This window comes from Pristis pectinata, chromosome 3, assembly GCF_009764475.1.
Source record: "Pristis pectinata isolate sPriPec2 chromosome 3, sPriPec2.1.pri, whole genome shotgun sequence".
In the NCBI taxonomy this organism is placed as follows: domain Eukaryota; kingdom Metazoa; phylum Chordata; class Chondrichthyes; order Rhinopristiformes; family Pristidae; genus Pristis; species Pristis pectinata.
The window spans coordinates 38,802,628-38,823,748 of record NC_067407.1 but is presented as its reverse complement, the minus strand read 5'-3'; the positions used below and the strand labels follow the sequence as shown (position 1 = coordinate 38,823,748).

Here is a 21,121-nt window from a genome sequence, read left to right as displayed (position 1 = left end):
TGTTAGTATGCTGACTTTGCCATTATAGCAACAGGATAATACAATTTTTTCTATTACCAAACCAGAAGGAGAAAAATGAATGCATTATTCTATTGTTAATTCCTGGTGAGCTTTCCGCCTGGAAAGTGAATGCACATCAGGCAAAAACAGCATCTGATTTGACTGCAATATTGATAAATGTTCGGGCTCAAATCAAAAGATTTACCCCGGTATCAGAGGAAAACCAATAACCGTGAACGATATTTCACCATAAATCCTTGAAATGCTGTTTGACAAAAGTCAAGGTATACAAATGGACACAGAGTACAAATAACATACATTGAATTTAATATTCTGTGGAACAGGATTTAAGTGTGGCAGAGGGGCTTGGTTTTGGCGGGATGTACAAGGGAATGATAGAGTCCACAGGTACTGTGGTAAGAAATTATTAAAATATGGTGGATATTCAACACATCTTTTCTTAATTTTCTGTCCTATCAAGAACACAGATGATGCAATAAGGTTCTCTCTCCATAGATGCTGCTTCATCTGCTAAATGTTTCTATTGATTTCTGATATTAAATCAAATCTGGAACCTTTATGATCTGAATTGCTCAATTCCATTTCAGACAGTGGACTTACCAACTGATCCATTACAAATGATCACCAGATAGCTCTCCTACGATAAGTTAAAGCATATTGATATTGCCATATTTGTACCTAAATTGTCTTCATTGCTGTATTTATGTTAACAACCGGATTTTTCTTTTCTTTTTAACTCAGTTTTGTGTGAGAATAGAGAAGAACCCCGGTCTTGGCTTCAGTATAAGTGGAGGAATAAGTGGACAAGGGAATCCATTCAAGCCATCTGATATGGTAATCTGAAACAAAGCAATCAAATGCAATTGCATTTTCCCTGATAACTTATAGGCTACAGTAACACTGCCCTACCCTCCATAGGTTGATGCCAGCTATCAAAGGATGAGCAGAAGTCAGCTACAGATGGTAAAGGGAAATGGTGTAAGTCAGCAAAGCTGGTACTTCATTAACAATAAATAGCATGCTTTTTAATACTCCACAAATTGGGGAAAATGTTTTTTACATTAATTATTTTGTAGAATAATTCAGTCATAATTTCAAAATACCAAAAATCATCAATTAGGTGCTCTAGTCCAGAATTCATTTTTTCAATATCTTGCCATCCATACACAGATCACAATTTTCTCCCTGAAGTCAGATTATCTCATCAGCGTCATTTTAATTTGGTAGGTAATTTATTTTAAAAGGGTTACCACTAATATTAAAATAATACAATCAAAAAATCTAGTCAGAAAGTACTATTTAATGGAGCCATGTGCTAACTGCAGATTTTCACAAGTTAACATTTGAGTGGTAGTCAGTATCCCTATTCTACTTATGGCTCATCTTCCTGGCATCATAAACCCCTAAGTCCCCCTCCACCCTCACTCCTCATTCCCCCTGCAAAGAAACCAACGTATTCACACTTTGATCTCTTTATCTCTTTGTCATAGTTTAAATGATATCCTTTAAGTACAGCAAGAAATTATGCATTCTTATGGTATCTGGAGCATCAATTCTTTATTTTGTCATAGGGTCCATCTCCCATAAGAAACCTCTTCCACCTTACAAAAGTGTTGGGCTCCCATTATAACGTAATTCTTTTAATCCTAACAATCTTGGTAAAGCTTGAGTGAATGGACAGAAATTATTGTGCTGCACGTGGGATGACTTCTGCAAAGATTGATGCAAAAATAAGCCAACTTGTTTTCTATTGGCATATTTTACACACCCTAAGAGCCATATTACAGTTGTAACAAGTTAAGAGGAAGAAGCCAAACCTGAGAATGCAGTATGCTTGTTACAAAACTAAACGAACCTATCGAAACTGTTTGGATACATATCCTCTTAGGACAATTACAAGCTAAATAATATGCGAGGGAATCCATTCCATTAAGTAGTCCTTCATACATTGCTTTGCCATTGACTTATGAAAGTGTTTGTTTCCAAATAACATGGTTAAGTGAACTATCTATTCTGTAAAGTAGAAGCAGTATTTATTACTGTTGAGTCAAATCGTATTTGATTTGTCTATGGTTTATAAGACTATAATATAAAGGACCAGAAAGTAACCAAGGGTATGGAACCTATTTGAAACCAACGTCTATATAGCATGAGACAGAAAAATAAAAATGTACTGAAGCTGACCCTAATGATCAGTGAAACCCATGATCTGTTGAAGTCAACCACAGTCAGTACATGCAAGGCCATAAAGGGAGCAGTTAAGTACTCTGCACCAGAACTAGTATATAATCTTGCCTTCCAGTGAGATCATTCCCTTTTACCCATGCAAAATTTACTACATAAAGATTAACATGATTTACCACATGAAGATTCATCCTGCAGACAAGCTGTTTAAGTATATATGATTTCAGTCTCTGAGCAAGTGCTTTTAAAGGTCAAATTGAATGATGATGTAGCTAAGATGATTAGGGTCATTTTCCAGAGGTGATAGGGGTGTCTGCACAGATTCAGTGTCTGAGATTGAAAAGGACATGGAATGGAGGAGAAATAGCTGTTAAAAATTACACATTTTTAGCATTGCATGTGTTAACATTCCCTAAAGTTCATTGCTCAGAATGGGGGCATGTTAAAGTAATTGGCAGAAGGTATAATAATTGGCTGTCTGATTGTCAGTGAGGAGGAAAGCTTTAGACTGCACGAAGCTATAAATGATTTGATCACTTGGGCAGAAAAGTGGCAAATGGAGTTTCAATTTAATCCATGGAAGTGTAAGGTGGGTGTCTGGAGATCTCTACCTAAAAGGCAGAAGCCCTCGTCGCAGTTTAAACAGTATTTGGATGTGTACTTGAAGTGTTGTGACCTGCAGGACCAGACCCAATGGGCTAAGTGGTCTTCTGCCTCGTAAATTTTCTATGATTGTAACTAATAGAGGGGAAAGAGTATTGATGTACAGTTAAATTACTTCAGTGGTGAGAGGATATAATGATAGGTAACCAGAATGTTTGGGTAGAATTAAGAAAGTAAAGGTATTTGAGGCTCTACGCGGACTTGTGTATGGAAACCCTAGTAGCAGCCTAAGATGACTGGATACATAAAACAAGAAATTAAGAACTCAATAAGGATATTGTAAATGACAATAAGAAAATAATACACATATTACTTTGAGTAAAATTTACAGTAGAGAACCAGGGACAGCATCCCGCTTAATTTCTCCTTGTATGACAGACCTGCTATCCCAGGAACCAGTTTGGTGAGTCTTTGCAGCATTTCCTCTGTTGCAAGTCATTTTGTTAGTCAAAGACTAAGGACTATGATGAATTAAGATGAGTTAAAGGATTTAGGTCCTAGATTAATAGTACAGAACAGTACAGCACTGGACAGACCATTTGGCTCACAATGTTATGCCGATCTTGATGCCAATTTGTATTAAATGTCGTCCTCCTGTGTATCATCCATATCCCTCCATTCCCTTCATATTCATGTGTCTATCTAAAAGCCTCTTAAACTCCACCAAACTGCCTGCTTCCATTACTACCCCTGGTAACCCATTCCAACCACCTACCACTCTCTGCGTAAAAAAAAACATGCCTCTCACATCACCTTTAAACTCCCCCGCCCCCCCCCCCCCCATCTAACCTTAAAAGCGTGTCCTCTGGTGTTTGGCATTTCTACCCTGGGGGAAAGATTCTGACTGTTTACCCTATCTATACCTCACATAATTTTAAAAACCTCTATCAAATCTCCCCTCAGTCTCTGACGCTCTAGGGAGAACAACCCAAGTTTGTCCAACTTTTCCTATTGCTCATACCTTCTAATCCAGGCAGCACCCTGGTAAACCTCTTCTACAATCTTTCCACAGTCTTTACATCCTTCCTCTAATGGAGAGTCTATTATACTTACTAAAGTCCATGTAGATAATGTCCGCTGCATTACCCTCATCAAGCACTTTTGTCACCTCCTCAAAAAAACTCCTCAGTCAAGTTTATAAGGCATGACCTGCCCTGCACAAAGCCTTGCTGACTGTCCCTAAGCAGGCCATGCCTTTCCAAATGCGCATAAATCTGATCCCTCAGTGTCCTCTCCAATAGCTTCCCTACCACTGACGTGAGGCTCACTGGCCTATAATTGCCTGGATTATCCCTATTTCCCTCCTTGAACAAAGGCACAACATTTGCTGCTCTCCAGTCCTCTGGGACCTCACCTATTGCTAGTGAGGACACAGATGTTTGTCAAAGCCCCAGCAATCTCCTCACTTGCTTTTTTCAATATTCTGGGATATATGCCATCAGGCCCTGGGGATTTATCCACCTTAATGCTTTTCAGAAGACCCAGCACTACCTCCTCCTTAATCTCAACATGTCCCAGCACATCACCATGCCCCACTGTTTTCACTATCCTCCAAATCCTTCTCCTCAGTAAATACTGATACAAAGTACTCATTTGCTACCTCAGCCACTTGCTCTGACTCCTAGCACAAGTTCCCTCCTTTATCCTTGAGTGGACTTAGCTGCAATGTTGAATGGTGGAATAGATTGGAGAGCCTAAATGGCATAGAGGAACTCTTGTTCCTGTGTGCTGTCTTCCCTGCAGGCTGAACACTACAGAATACTAATTCTCTGAATTTAGACAGCACACAGTGTTAACACTCCTGAGTAGACAATGCTCAGCTTGACCTTTCATACAGTTTAGGCAATGCAGTATGCTAATGGGTCGCAGTGGGTTAATTTAGAAGGTTGCCACATGCAGCAGTCAAGGTGAATAGTTCATAATAACTCGGATGGACCAAGACAGCATTGATGAAAAATTGGGATTGTTGGTCCCTTTTCATCTGAAACAAAATTTCAGAAATGACATTTTATGCATGCACATATTGTGACTCCCAGATGCCACAGGTTTAGTGTATGCCTAGTGAGCATTCACTATTTCTATGCAGAACAATGGAATGTTAGTCTAATGCTAAAGCTGCCAGCCAGCCTTAATAGGTGTTAACAACAGACAGGATTAGCCTCCTGCTGAAAAGTGCAGCCAGTGGACAAAATTAGGAAGGTACTTTCATTGTGAGGAAGTTAATGTGCCTTTGTAATTCCTGTTTTGTTTTGGGAGGTGGTGGTGCTCGTAACCCCCTGCACATAATGCATATAGATAGCTGTGAAGTATGATAAAATTTGTTCGCTTTCCTCCAACTATCATTCCTCAGTATGACACGCAGGCAAAATTGCAGGGAGGATGAACATTCATTTAAACATTCAGTGAATAAAGATAAGCAATGTTCTAAAAGTGGAATTGAGCAACTCTAGTGATGAATAGGGTATGCTAAGAGTGGATGTGTTTGCTGCCTTGTGGTCCAGAAGCCCTCAGTAATTTTAAGAAGTCCATTATTTTCAAGGCAGGCCTTTATTGAGACCCTGGAAAGTAGGAGGAAGAAAAATGTTATGTTTCTTGGTTCTTGTTGTGGTGCCATGGTCTCTCTCACTGTGGAGCTTCCATGCCAACAATCTGCAGAGATGATAATGCACCAACAGTTCTGCAAGATGATTCAAACCGAGTGATGAAGATTGTCTTGATGCATGCAGCACAAAACAGACAAATAGCTCAGCATGAATTAAATGGATTTTATTTTTTCAGGATCTCTGAAACAAACACCCATAGATAGGCTTTCATGCTATTTATTGATTAAGGTCTGAGGCAACAATAGTCATTTCAAGATTTTCACAGATTTGAGAGTAGAAATATCATCTAGCATGAACACTTGGAAATTACCTCATTGTCACGGCACTACATAAGTATTAAAATAATTGGTAACTGGAAGTGCCCACATGTTGCTAAGCACTTCTAGGCTCAGCAACTTCTGTTGTGTCAAAAGCCAATTTTCTTACAACTTAGCTCTAAGTGGCAATTTTGAAATTATGTTTAAATTTTATTTCAGTAAATTTGCCAGCACAGCAGACCAAGATCTTTAGGAGAAAATACAATTTTTTTTTACTTCACTCTCCCCCTCCACAATGGACAGTCATTCTTTTGTCTTTAGCTACCACAGTACTAAATTATAATCTATGACAGATTTGTTTCCATACATCAGCAATAAGTGATCATTTGGTTCATTCAGCCATCTCAATCCTACATATGATTGATATCATACCGCTTATACCATCACCACTTGTAAAAGTTCATTTCAAGTACACTCACCATCTCCTTAAATGCTTTATTTGCGAATGCTTTTCTAGATCCTCTTTAAAGAAATGAATTAATCCAATTTTACCATCTTCTCTGGATTTGGGACCTTGCTTAATGTTTTTGAATGTTTTACTTGTTTCCTCAACTTAAATAGTTAATTTCTCCCTTAACGAAATGTTTTATTATTTTACAGATTTGAACTATATCTCTCCAGAATCAGCTATTATTCATTGAAAATATATCTAAACCATTGGGCCTATGTTTATAACTTGCTCTTGAAGGCCAGAATTATACTTCACCCTTTTCCCCAGCTTTCCATTTGTTTCTAATACTTGTTGAGATAAAGTGACTAAGAATAAATTCCACACTTCAAAAGTAGATACACCAACAACATTAATATAATTTGCTTTAGATAGTAGTGCACCAACATCCAGATTTAGCATTATATGCACTTTGCTTTATTGATTAGTTCACACTGGGCAGACGCTTTGTACAGCATGATTACGACCAATCCAATTTCCTTTCTGCCCATTGCAATTGTTTTATATTCTCACAAGATCACAAGACCACAAATTCTACATTTTACAACTACCTGTAAATATTCATTACCTTATATTTTTCCATATCTTATATTTATCTATCTGATGTATCTCAGCTATTTAGGTTACTGCTCATAATCAACCTCCTTTCTCAAGGTTTCTTGCCCACATTGCTTGTGTTCACATTACTTAAGCAGCTTTATGTCAACTTTCTTTTCACCTCCCATCTTTTTTTATAAGGGAATTAATCAATGCTGTTAACTAATTCAACATATCCACAAGTCTAGAGGGGAGGGAACTCAACTGTGTTGGCTCATTTTGCAACTTTGATCGTTGATTGCAAGTTACTACATAAATACATGAATGCAAAGCAATAACTGGCAAGAAAAATCATAGCTATTTTTGACAATGGGAAAGACAACCAGGGCATTATTCTTTGACTTTCCTGTATTAATTTTTGTTTAATTACTTCTTATGTCACTGGGCAAAGCAATAAATGTAAGTGGCATTTTCGATTTTTGAGTTGATACAGAAAATGTCAATGAATGATGTATCAAGGTCTATTTAGTTGTTTTAATCATTACCTTTAACCTTTAGGGATTTTGAAAACATATAAATGCAATTTTTATTTACTACTCTTGGATTGTACCAGCAGATCCAAACTGCTCTTACAAAACAAAGAACAAACCATTATTCAGTGTAAATATTGTAGGCAAAGTACTATGCAAAGTCTTGCCCATGTAAATTCTAAATACCTCCCCAAAAGTAAAATTTTCTTTTGCAAATGTTAAAAAATTCCATTTGTGCATCTTTTATTTCTTCACAACAATCCAATTAAACAAAAACAATTTTCAAAATTTTAGCAATGCTGGTGCAGGAGGCAGCAACATTCTATTTTGCACAACCACTTTAAGTGTTGGGCAAGCCCAAGGTCAAATGCAGAATACCCTCAACTCGGATGAATGCCTCTACTGTACCAGTTCTTTGTTCTCCGCTGTAGCAACTCATCTCTAAATGAAATGGAACTTCTAAAAACCTACGTATATGAAATAAAATCAAAATATGGAATTGTACATTGTATGTCACTTTCTTTTATAATAAAGTCAATCCATAACTGTCTCTCTTGCTTCAACAGGGTATCTTTGTTACTAGAGTGCAACCTGATGGACCAGCATCCAACCTGTTACAGCCTGGAGACAAAATCCTCAAGGTGAGCTGAAGATTTTGGAAATTTCATTGGGAATTATCAATTCAGTGATGCTTATACAACTAGTAATTTAACTGACATAAAATTCCCATGGACATGTAACTTTTGCTCTATCAGCTGAAGATGGGAGTCAATGACCAGAACCCAAAGAAAAAGGGAAGTCTGTTAACCATGACATCACCCAATTTTAATCTGTATTTTTGTAACTGTGACTTGGACATATGAACAAGCAGCTCAGCATAAAAAAAGCTAAAAATTAAATACCACATGGCATATCTGTGACACTGATGCATGCAAGGTCAGTGGACAGATAGCTTAATGGTTATAAATTGACTACAGAATGAAAAGGCAAGTGTGGGTTTAAAGGGCAGATGTTTCAGAGTGAAAGAAGGCTGAAAGTTGTGTTCCATTCGTATAAATATTGGAACCACTCTCTTTCTTGATTTACACAGGGACAGTATCTGCATTCAGCAATTTTGCCGTGGGGATCCTTTCAGCAGAAACTTTGCATAATCTTCTGGGGAAATTATTGATTAGAGGATCCTCATCACTATAATGGGATGACTTTGAGGCTGGGCAAACATGCCCCACCCCCACATATAAAGGGACAAAAAGCTTGCTAGGTGAATAAGCTAAAGAGTTCATCATTTGGCTTCCTAGCAGTAAACTTCTGACAGTGACTTACAGATTTATTAATTCATGTACACAGATGTGGAAATGCAGAAACTGAGTTAAAAACACATAAAACTAAATAGATTTGGGAATAGGAATGTTAAGCGTGGAACATATGAAGAGACTTTCAATAACTAGCTGGTTAACTAACAAATGAATTTCCAAATCGATTTCCATCGATAAATGAAAGGAGATGCACTTTGGTAAGAAAATTATAAGCATCACTTGTAGCTTAGAAATTTGTCATAAAAATGAAGAGGGTAGAATGGGAAAAGGAACAGGGGATGCAGGTTAAAAAAATATTAATTGCAGCATCACTGGCAAGAATGGCAATTTTAAATCCTAACAAAGACTGAGGTTTATTACTAGGATATAAAATTTAGAAGTAATGAAGTTAGGTTAAACTTCAGGTTGCACTTGGGAATTTTGGTCTTTGTGATACACAAAGGATATAAATGTACCTAAGAATATCCAGAAAATTATACGTATGGTATCAGAGCTGTGGTATGGTAGCTTAGTGGCTAAATCAATGGACCAGACTAACGAATAAGGGAGATTACACCTGGGGAACTTTAATTTCAGTTAATTAAAATAAATCTGCCATACACCCCAAGCATCAATAATCAGTGACAAGGAAATTAATGAATTGTAGTAAAAATCCATCTTGTTTACTGATGTCCTACCAAAGCCAAGATTCTAGTCAATCTGGCCTATTTGTGACTTTGGAGCCACCAATGTGGCTCCTTCTGAAATGGCTTTGCAGCCACATGGTTCAAGGGAAATATGGGAAGGGCTATAAATGTTAATTTAGCCAGAGATTCTACATCCTGCAATTGGAAAATAAACAGATGGATTACAAATATAGGGGAAGATTGAAGTGGCTTTTCCTTTGAATGGAGAAGATGAAGAAGTGACTTGAGAGGAACAAAATGTTTTCAGTTGTAACAGCATCTAAAATCAGTTGCCATTGTCACGAACCAGCAACAAAAGAAACACACTGAGCATGATTCAGTGTTAAAAACTATTTTATTAATCACTACTTATGATAATATGAAAAATAGAAGTAAAAATGTTAGTATGTTAGAATTCAAAAATGTTAAACCTTGAACGTTAACCCCGAAACTAAACTCTTCGTGTGTGTGTGTGTGTGTGTGTGTGTGACAAAGTCCCAAACTCCCAGTTCAGGAATGGTTTTTAAAGTTCAGTTCCGCAAGCCATAAGGTGAAACATGAGCAAGGGCTTCTTCAACAACCACCGTTGTCTGAAGATAAGATGTAAATGTAGAGAACATAGGGAGAGTAATTACAAAATCCAAATGTTCCACAATGGAACCCAAACGACACTTCAGTGTTTACTCGGTAGTGACTTCCTCATCCCGAAAAGCATCCGAATCGTGGTCGTCCACACAAATACCTGTTTCCTTCTACAGGTCAGCAACAAAGTGAACTCCACCGGATTACTTCCAACTTCCATACATGGATTTCTGTGGCAGACACAGTTATTGTTTCTCATCCATCGATAGAGAACACTAGCAGGCTGGTGTCTCTCTCCCTTCTCTCTCTCTCTCTCTCTCTCTTCTGTTTTCTTCAACAATGTCATTACGTCCTTTATCTTCTATTGACGTAAGCACGCCCCACACACACACACACACACACACGCACACACTCTCCCTATCTTAAAGGGACATTCACTGAGTCCGTAACACCATAAATGAAGGATAATTACTAATAAATCACAAAATGAGAAGTTGTTTTCATCAGAATGTGGAACTCACCATTACGGAAAATAGTCAAGTTTATTAGATTTGAAATAAATTTGAAAGGAAACTAGAGAAGTGCATGAGATAAAGGAATACAATGAAGTGCTGAAGGACCGAGATGCAACATTTTAGATGTGTCCACTTTACAAAGTTAAATTAATCTAAAAGAGGAGGGCTGCAGTTGGGGGGAGGGGGTGAATCAGAAGGGTCCTCAGTATTGTTACAATTGGCACTCATGCATCAATAAACTGCTAAATTTGGGTTCCACCAGGACCACAGAGACCTGAGTTCCAGAGATTGTGAGGATAACTGTCTGAGGTACAAAAGCAGGATTTTACAAAGAGCCCTAATCAACAGATTATTGCTTTTTTTAAAAATTATTGTTTAAGCATACATATTTTCTTTTGTTACAGGCCAATGGGCATAATTTTATACATATGGAACATGAGAAGGCAGTCTCACTTCTTAAGAGTTTCCAGAATACAGTGGATCTGATAATCCAACGTGAGGTTACAACTTAGAATTTAATTGATTTTTCTGTAGAAAAATGTTTAACCTATAAGATTAAAATCCTTTACTGCAGCTTCCTGTGAAAGGAAAGCCAGGCAATTTTTTCCAATTTTTTTTGCCAATTGCTGGACCAATGGCAACACTTGTGCCAAACTTATTACTAAGGTACTTATCAACCAGTATTATAATGTTTAATATTTTATCTTCACAAATGTATCATTTATGAAATTGATGTTTATGTGGTGATTTTTCAGCCTGTCAGCTAGAGGCTGTGAAATGGCAGGTCATTTGGTGCAAATGTTTATATATATTTATTACATATATAATCATTCATTTTCTGAGTGGATTTTTTTTGTTAAGTATCTGAGCACCAAAAGCACATATGCTCTTGAGGAATTGCACCACCATTAAACACTGCCTCAAACTTGTACATGTCCTTTTTTGTAAAAAGCAAAAATGCATCAACAAATGCAAATGAACTAAGAAATTTAAAGCTATTTTCTTATCAATAATTGAAAGAGAATTTGGACTTGGAGGGTTCAGCAAATGATGTTATCTGTTTCATAAAAACCAATCCAAAAAATAACCATGAAGTTGGAAATGTAAGATGCTTTTATACACATCTATAAAATGGAGTAAAAGATTTTTTTATTGCCTTTCTTTGAAAAATTCTGAATATGGAAGGGATGTTGGAGCAGAAATAAAAAAAAGTTTTTATTTAGAATACCACCCCAATGTTTATTTCAAAAATAACATTGATGAAATGTTTTTAAAACTCAAAGCACATCAGTACAATATTCATAAGCAGCCAAATTACCCATCAGATGTTTGGTCCCTTTTAAAATTTAAGAGAAAGAATTGAATTTAATCTGCATGTGCAATATGCATTTGTTCATATTCTGATACTCCTTTCATTTCCCTTGTTGTCATATTGCACAGCCCTGCACCAGTACCAGAAAAGGTACCCCTAAGTGTGTTCATTTCTAACCACAACATAACCAAAAGGTTGCAACTGCCCTTCAACAAATCTGTTCATTTTGAGGGAAGAATGAAGGTCTGCAAACTCTCAGGTTGTCTCATTTCACCTGTCACATGTGGTTGAATTTAACAAGCCACATATAAATGATGCTGTCCATATAGAGTTAACTAGAATCATTCTGGGCTCTTTAGACAAGAGCAGCCAATGATGCAGACAATATTTTTATATAGAGCAGGGATATTGGCATTTAGGTTAATATGCAAGGTTCATTTTACTACAAATATTGCAGCCATTCTCTTTCATTTTACTTTTAAAAAATAACTTTGCTTTTCTGCTTCATTAAATATTCCTTTAAATTTTTAATGATGAGAAAATCCATTAATCTTCAGTTAGGATGTCATTTGAGAGGAACAGTTTTTTTTTGCTATTTAAAAACTTTCAGAAAAGACGCTTGATGCTATGGGTTTCCTTATTTCCACAGTATTATTCAGTTATAGAAATAATGTTCTGAATTTTGAAATTTGTAAAGTTGGTGCTCAAAGTGATTAACTGTTGATGATCTATACATTTTGCAGAACAGTTCAATACATAACAAAAATTCTAATTGGAGTTTTTTTGACAAATGTCAGTTTGTATTGTCGTACCTGAGATTTAATTAAAAATATGCAATTTTGTGAAAGAGAGAAATGTAACTATTTTTAAAACAACAGTTCTTGTTTACTAGGGCAGGATGAGTGAAAGGAAACTCATGGCAGTTCAGTTGCGGTGTATCTATCGTGTTTTAAATAATCTAAACAAATATGCAGTTTGTAGTTAGAGGAGTTAATCCTTGCAATGGCACCCATCAACGTATGTAACTGATTTTGTAAGTTTTCAGCTTAGAGATATTGAAATACTAAAAAGACATAATAGAATGATACTTTTGTTTTACTACATTTTACTAAATTACTGAATTAAAAGTACATGATATCACTAAACATTTATATTTATGCATGGTTGCCACTATTTGCCTCACACAGGGTCCTCATTTTCTTTTGAAAATCATGTTAACTATTTACTAAATCTAATATGAACACAATGATTTAAAGCTTTAATGTTCAATTCCCTTCTTTATTCTGGTTTGCACTCTTCATTTGGGCAACTAGGTATTTTATTAATGTGCCAAAAGACTTGTAGTCTGAGAGTGCCTGGACAAATAGAAGGAAAATTGGGGGAGGGGGGGGGGGGTGGGGGGTGGTTAGGGTTAAAAATTATTTGTCCAAGAATAAAATTAAATTCAATGCATATAGGAACAAAATTCAGTAGTAGTTTTTCACATTACCAAACCTGATGTGCAATATTGCCTTTATATATGAAGCTTCAGAATTCCACTTTCACTATGGTGAAGTGAATATTCTGTATTGTATTTTCTCAGTCAATGAATCAGAGAAAATCTAGGGCACAAGAAACTGTTCAGCCCATCAGATGCTGGTCGAACAAAAAAAACTCTCCAGCAATTATTTTGTTGCCATGCAGGTAATGGCTGTACAAGAACATTTTTAAGTGCTATTTAAATTTGTTGAAGGTTTCTGCCTATTTCATCCATGCAGGCAGTTTCAGCCTGCCTTCACCCTCTGGGTGGAGACATTTTGCTACTTGTGTCTTTTCTACCAATCACATTAACTCTATGCTCTTTGGTGTTTGACCCCTCTGCTAAGGGAATACATTCTCCTCATCTATTTTAGGCCCCCTCCTACTTAAATACATTTCAGTTCTGCCTCTTCTGTTGTACCAGCTTATCCACTCTTTCCTCATAACTACAATTTTCCAGTCCTGGCAACAATCTAGTAAATCCCTTCTACAGGAAAGATGTGATTGCACAGGCACAGCTGCAATGTGATGACCAGAACTGCACATACTACTTAAGCTGTACTTAACTGGTGTTGTATCTTGTATTCTTAGCCGCAGATAATTTACATCATTTATGCCTTTTTAATTACTTCATTGAACTGTATGTCGCCTTTAAGGATCCATGCACATCTACTCAGAGATTCCAGATCCTCCTATTTATTGTATATTTTCTCATTTTGTTGCACCTCCTCAAAAGTATAACCTTGCATGGCATGTCTCAATTGAATTCCATGTCACTTTCTGCCAACTAACCAGACCATGTTCCTACAATTCAAAGCTTTACTCTTCACTATCAACTCTAGTGTGCACTTACTTACTAATTAAATCCAATATCTTCAATTTGTTGTTTTACTGTTTTCCAATTTTTTCACCTCCACTAAAGATGTGGGGGAGGGAATTCACCACATCCAGCTAAAATGCACTCAAATTTCCCCAAAATTCTTAAGAATAGTTAAAATTAATTATTTCAATCTATCTTTTTCGGTTTTCAAAATGTGCTGTAACAGAAGTTTAATTTTTTTTGTTCAGGCTCTGATGGACTAATTGTATCTTTTGTTATTCTATATACCCCTGTTGGCTCCATTAAAAGTTCTTTCCAGCTATCTAATAATGCAGTTTTTAATCAACTTAACTGAAAGTCACACTTCCAACTTTTCTTGGAGGCTATTTTGAAAAATGTTTCCAACAACAGAGCATGGTGCGCTCTCCACATAATGAGCTCCAAATTTAAATCATTGAAAAATAGAAGAGGAAAGTTTAAACCAAACCTATTTGTAGAAGTATTTTCCCTTGCTGTTTGGAACCTGGGATAAAACAGTCTGCAATACAACATTCTTGTTGGAAAGTAAAAGTGAAGGGAAGGAATCCTATTTTAGTGAACATTCTGTAACTGGATTGTGCATGGATGAGGTTTCCATAGTGCAAGAGACAGAAGGGAAACTATCCTCAGGCCACACTGGTTTAGATATTACAGAGCAGGTTGCATTGTAAAAATGAACCCTTATGTAAATGCAGCTTTGTTGATGTAAAAGAAAACAGTCACTTTTCTATGTCATAATTCATAAATGAGAAAGAAGTATGGTAAAATTTAGTCTAACTGCAGTATTTTGTAAATAACTGTCAACAAATGGCATTTAAATAACTTATCATTTAGATTGTGAATGTAAACATCTGCTTCTGCAGTCAAAAATATTTTACTCGACTTGAAAGCTGCTTTATGTGCAACAAAAGACAAAAAAAAACTTTACAGGATTTTACAGTTTTTAATTTCACACACTATAGTGAAGTTGACAAAACTTGTTTGTTCAAATGCACATGCAAGTTTAATCCTTCCAATTTTATTTAGGAATTGACAATTTTACTGGTACAGTGTATATCTGTGTTCAAAATGCATTTTACATATTCTGTATGTACATACTTGGAGAAATTTTACCAGAGATTAAAAGGAACTAAGCTACTCATTTCCAATTTGGGTGCAAAGTATAGCAGAGCTATTTTTGGGCTTTGAAATTCTGGGATTTTTTCTGTATTAAAAAAAGTGAATAATGTATGAAGTCTCTTTAATGAACAGATGTTAATTTAAATTGTCACACATTTGTAAATAATCTCTTTGCTGAATGGATTTATCATGTCAATGCTGTATTGCATAAATTTCATTATCGAATTTCATAGTCTGTTTTTTTAAATCCCAATTTTTAGGTTGAATTAATGAATTCTTAATGTACTAATGCTATTGTCAAAATATAAAACTGTGCTAATGATTTGCATTTCTGGAGCAGGTAATCGTGATTTTTGTTCACTGTCAAACACGATCTATAGCTTTCATAAGAACAAGATTCTATTTCAGACTTGGGTAAGGGTGGGAGTCGATGGGATATTGATCCAAATAAACCAAACAACCAATGATTTTTTTTTGAGATGCCTTCTCCTGTAGTTATCAATAAATGCACTCCATTAATGTGGTACCAAGCACCGCAAAGCATGAAAATTCTACGTTTAATCCTGAGATTCAGTCTGGGCTTATTAACCCTCAGACAGGCAAGTATTGGAATACTACACATATTAAATATAGTTTCCTGTGTAGGTTTTTTTTCTAAAGATCAGTTCATTCTGATTTGCATGACTCAGTACCACACCACGTAATGCATTTACCCAAACAATCAGTACAACTCAACATTGAATATTATTTGATGTCCTGAAATAACTGATTGTTCTGTGGTTAAATCCTTGAAAGTATAAACGGCCACAAAATCAGCATTGAAATAAGAATCATTAATATGGTTTATTTATAACCTAATTAATGCATGTAAAATTCAACACTAAGCATTGCTAGAAAGTATTGTTCTAGAACAAATCCTATTTTAAATAACTTGAAAGCACTGAATTAAACTTCAAAATCTACACACAAAATTACAATTATGCAAAAAGATAAACAGTCATTCCAAAGACAACATTGGAAGTTTATAAATTTCTATTAAACCATATTAAATGGATTGGAATTTATCTGTAAGATGATGAATCAAGCAACAGGTATAATTTCATTTTGCTAAAATGTTTGAGCAAATTTGGCAGGTCACAGAATATATTTGGCCATATTATCATTTTGGGATTTTTTTCCCCATAATTAAGGGTTTCAAAATTCTTTCTTTATAGCTGACATGTTCAATACAGGAGTTTCAAACTTCAAGCCGAAAACAGCTGGTTATTGCTATATCTCACTGCCGAGCAGGACCATAATTTCAACAGCACTTTCATATTAGTCTGATCAACTTCATCAATGGAGAGTAGTTAACTCAGTTGATGAATTTCACAACCATCCAAAAGCTAGAAATAATTCTTATTCAAAAATGTGCAAATTTATTGTCATAAATTAAGCAGCCCTTAATTGGAAAGCAAGGCATCAGAAATGTATATTGTAGCTGTGAATAGCATATGAAATAGTCTTACTGCTTTGCAGAGAGAGGGTGTGGAAAGGGCAGAGAATGGAAGAGAGGAGAAATGTGGGAGGATGATGAAAGAGGAGGGGACAAGGGTGGGTGAGAAGGATGAGCAGAGGACCTGAGTGATGAGAAGGTTGTTATCTCTGAATAGCCAAATCTGTCCTAATGCTTTCTCCTTTTATACAAAAACATAAAAAGTTATCCAAGCCAAATAAGCTTCAACACATTTCAAAGAATACCCACCCAACGCATGTATATAGACTGAATTGATAAAGTAATCAGAAGCATCCAAAACAGGCAGAGTATATCAAAACTTATTCAAATAAATCCCATTCAATGTATTCAGCCTGCACTGAAATCAAACTATAGCAGACAACTTTAGAATGATATAAACAAAAGTAATCAAAAAAAACTAAGCTAATAGAATAAGCCAACTTTCTCACCAGAACCCACAATACCTTATTCACATTAAACTATTAAACAACTGTAACACCATGAGAGAAATCTCATTCTCTAAGGCACAGATTTATGTAGGAATGCGGCTCCTAAGATATTCCAGGACTGCAGTTGTTCCTCTGGCTAAAATAGCTGGCCTTGGATTACGAAATGGGTTTCCTTCAAGTAAGAGAGTTCTACAAAACAAAAGTTGTCACATTTGTTGATTGCTAACATAGTCATCTCATACAATCATGTGTTTATTATTCAATATAATGTGGACCTCTGGGAAGGTGGAAAAGGGTACAAGGAAATCCAAATTAAAAATTAACTGAAGGCATACACAAGAAAAAGAGCATGGAATCATCATCTAAGATTAACTCAGCTGTTGGGCCAGACATAATATTTTAGCAATCTTATTTATCTTCCAGTGCAGATATGCTTGGATCTCTACTTGCAACTAAAGTCAAAGGCAAGGAGAACAATGGCTAAGGTCCACTAACCAGTTTACACACTTGATCTTTATATGATTAGTGACTGAAGCTGCTGAGTACATCAACATCCATATTCATAATCCACAATCTCAGTGACTATTTTTGTAAACTAATCCTTCAATTTTTATTTTCCCCAAATAACTTCTTGAAGCCATACATTTGTACAAATGTAAAATGTTTCCATTATTTGTCCTGTTCCCTCTATGGATTGTGTATTGTATTTCTCCTTTAATTAGAACAAGTCCTTTACTTGTCTATCCTCTTTTTAAAAAAAAAATCTGACAGTTTAAAATTAGTGTTTGTAACAATTATATTTTGTATATAAATAACACCATTACAAGTACCGTCTAATTTAATCTCTAAATTGCAGAACAAATATTTTACAGTGCAAATCTGTGTAATTAACCATGCAGTTTTTGTTTTGGACAGTTAACTTACTGAAACCTAGCCTTAAAGTCAAGGTCAATCATCAATGTTATGTGGCTGCAGTATGCAATAACTACAGGCTGCACTTAAACCTCACCCACATGATCTTTATTACCGAGGACAGAACCAACCAAAGCATCATTACCTTCAAGGTGCACACCTTATCTTGGGAAATACACTGCCACTTGATTGTCACCAAGTTATATTCCTTAAAACTTTTTAACCAGCGGCAACTAACTGATACAGTACAACTAACTGATGGCTGTTCTAAGAACAGATTAATTGGACCAGTATAATGCACCAAACAAAAAACACAATTTAATAAAAAATACTTTTACTGTGAACTGCAAGTATTTACTTTAGGTTTATGCATCTCCCCAGCTCTGGTGGGACATGCATCAGGTCATTGTTCTGCATATCCAGTGTAGATAGTTTGTCAAGTTGCATCAGCTGGATAGAATCAATTGCCCCAACCTGATTGTTACTCATGAGAATAGTTTCCAGTAGTGGAATATGGTATAAGGCATCAGGGAACTCTTTAAACCTGAGGATAGAAAATGAAGTGCAGTGAGCAAGAAATATAAAAACTAAGTCCTAGCAAGTTGTTGATAAATGAAAATTGTTACCCAATAACCCACCATTGACACCAAAATGAATGGATCTCTAAAACGAATCAACAAATTTTTTGCTTGGCCATTCTATGAATAACTGCTTACAACTTAAAGAGATGTGCATGAACTTTACAAGCAGCAGTTTTAATAAAAGATTTAACATTGAAGAATACAGAACTCCAAGGCTAGAACACTCCAAGAATTCTCTTGCTGATCACACAACATACAGATTGATACAGTAAGTTATTTTTGCATCTTTCTATTCACCACCTACTCTAACTGGTTGAGCAGACACCAAAGGTAAAATAACAGTTTATAGTAATGTTGCTACCTATGTTCAATTAACATTGCTTAATAGACAGGGAAGAGAAGGGAAAAAAGAGAAAGTGAAACAGATGAGGTAGTTGACACAAATTTTTACCAAGCAGGGAAGCTTAACATAGCCTGACGTCATAAGATTCAACGTCACTTCTGCACATAACAGGTATGAAATTGTCATATCTAACAACAGAATTTGCCTTTAATTCTCAATCTACCCCATTTTCTACACCCCAGGACTGGCTGTTCTGCACTCAATCATCCACACACCACACTATGGAATCTCCCTCAATACTCCTTCTGTAATTATCTTTCTTCCCTTCAAGCCCACCATTCAAACTATGTTTTGACTAAGCTTTTGGTCACCTGCCCCAGTATCTTTTTCAACTGATTTTTGACTCCTGTGAAGTTACTTGGGCCTTTTACTACATTTAAAAATGCAGATGCTTCACCTGCATGTAGGCAAAATAGATTATCTTGATTTTGAACAAGAATACTGTTCTATAAGGAAGTTCTGTTTCTACTGATTTTCTCAGAACAGATAGAAACTACTTTAGATATTGCATGCGGAGAGAAACAAATTCAAACCCAGCCCCAAGAAATGCAAGACAATATCTGTAATCCATCATCTAAAGAACAACATTTGAATACTACATTAATATTGTAAAGAAAGCAATGTTTCCTGAGTAAAATACTGACCTGTTAAATGAGAGGATTACTGTTTGTAATCGTTGTAGTCTTTTCATTTCCACAGGCAGTGAAGTCAAAAGGTTGTTTCTTCAGAATAAAAGGAAAAACTGACAATAAGTCAATGATAGAAAGCTATCATATATGCAAAAGAAACAAAAAAAGTTTCATTTTTACACTTTACTAATCAAATCTTCAAAATTCTACCTCAAGTTTCAAGTCACCTCCTCTTTTAAAACTATAAGCATAAGACTCATAAGAACAGGTTAAAGCACAATACAAAAAAGTTTACTTAAAAACTTAATATGAAATGTATGCCCATACAGAACAAATTTGATATCAAAAAATAATTTGATGCATTTTGTATTGTTAAAATTATATTTTGGTATCCAATTTTCATGTCCATCCTGTTATTCGGCGTACAACCTCTATTGTTTCTAGTTGTGGAAACATAACTATTCTGCTAATAACCTGCACTGCAAACTCCATCATATATAAACAATGGTACCCACTGTGTGATCGAGTTATCAGAAAACCAATCAATTTACCACTTGACCTTGAATTTTGCATCTGGATCTTCTGTGAGCATGCAACCCCATAGAAGGAGCAACCCCACTTACACAGTAGCATCCAAAAGCATATAACATACAGATGGATTCCATTTCCACAGCATCCATTTATGGATACATGGCCAGGCGATGGTATAGTTACTCACACAGAAACAGGCCCTCATTATGACTGGGCAGAAGAAAGGCCTTGGAGTGCACTAGATGTGCAAGACTTATTCTATTGTACAAGAGGTCATGAGCCTTGTGTGCAACAGCATTTTGCAGCGATAGACCCTTGTGCAAAGCATCTATTGGCCTCCATGTACCACGCATTTTAATGGACCTTTCTGAGCTCCAAAATATTTCCAGGCTCTTCTTTCCCATGTAATTACTCAGATATTTTCTTTTGCAGTTTAATCACTTGATTTACGCACTTATGTTTTGTGAATTTTTTTCTGCTCAACTCTTTGTGCCATTCCTAATTTGTAGCCGGCCTTCCGTCAATATTGCCATTAGACAAAGATGGGAAATGCATCATGGTAGAGGGATGACTAGTAAATAAAATGTCACAATATTGTAGCACGGCTGGATCTGACAACCTGACAGAGAAAGAACCATGTACAAATATAAATCCCTAAAACTGTAATGTACTTTACACAATTTCTAAAATAAAATGAATCTTTAGATACAGAATAAACAAATTTAGTGTGAAATCATGCAGCTTCCTTGAGAAATTTGTAAACCAAAATGGGTTTAAATGCAGAAAATTCTATAGGTTATGCAATGAGCTTTTAGATGAGGAATCAAAATTTAACATTAGTCTTTTTCTTTTATCCATCCAAAGTACTTCTGTGAAATACCACTATCAGAATCAGGTTTATTATCACTGATATATGTTGTGAAATTTGTTGT

General features: G+C 35.8%; 2 protein-coding genes across 13 annotated transcripts in view; one reads left to right on the top strand and one right to left on the bottom strand.

The window, feature by feature from the left end:
• Nucleotides 1–12,141, top strand: part of lrrc7 (leucine rich repeat containing 7) — a 417,500-nt gene extending 405,359 nt beyond the window's left edge. For all 12 annotated transcript variants that reach the window (XM_052012823.1, XM_052012826.1, XM_052012824.1 and 9 more), the window contains 4 exons: nucleotides 763–855; nucleotides 940–999; nucleotides 7,870–7,944; nucleotides 10,786–12,141. In XM_052012823.1, the coding sequence (XP_051868783.1) occupies nucleotides 763–855; nucleotides 940–999; nucleotides 7,870–7,944; nucleotides 10,786–10,893 (336 nt within the window). In that variant the 3' untranslated portion in view covers nucleotides 10,894–12,141. The remainder of the gene's footprint in view (nucleotides 1–762; nucleotides 856–939; nucleotides 1,000–7,869; nucleotides 7,945–10,785) is intronic.
• Nucleotides 12,142–13,141: 1,000 nt separating this feature from the next.
• Nucleotides 13,142–21,121, bottom strand: part of lrrc40 (leucine rich repeat containing 40) — a 62,836-nt gene continuing 54,856 nt past the window's right edge. Inside the window, exons 13-15 of the mRNA XM_052013078.1 lie at nucleotides 19,674–19,751; nucleotides 18,404–18,589; nucleotides 13,142–17,322 (exon numbers count right to left, since the gene is read on the bottom strand). Coding sequence (XP_051869038.1) covers nucleotides 17,217–17,322; nucleotides 18,404–18,589; nucleotides 19,674–19,751 — 370 coding nt within the window. The 3' untranslated portion in view covers nucleotides 13,142–17,216. The remainder of the gene's footprint in view (nucleotides 17,323–18,403; nucleotides 18,590–19,673; nucleotides 19,752–21,121) is intronic.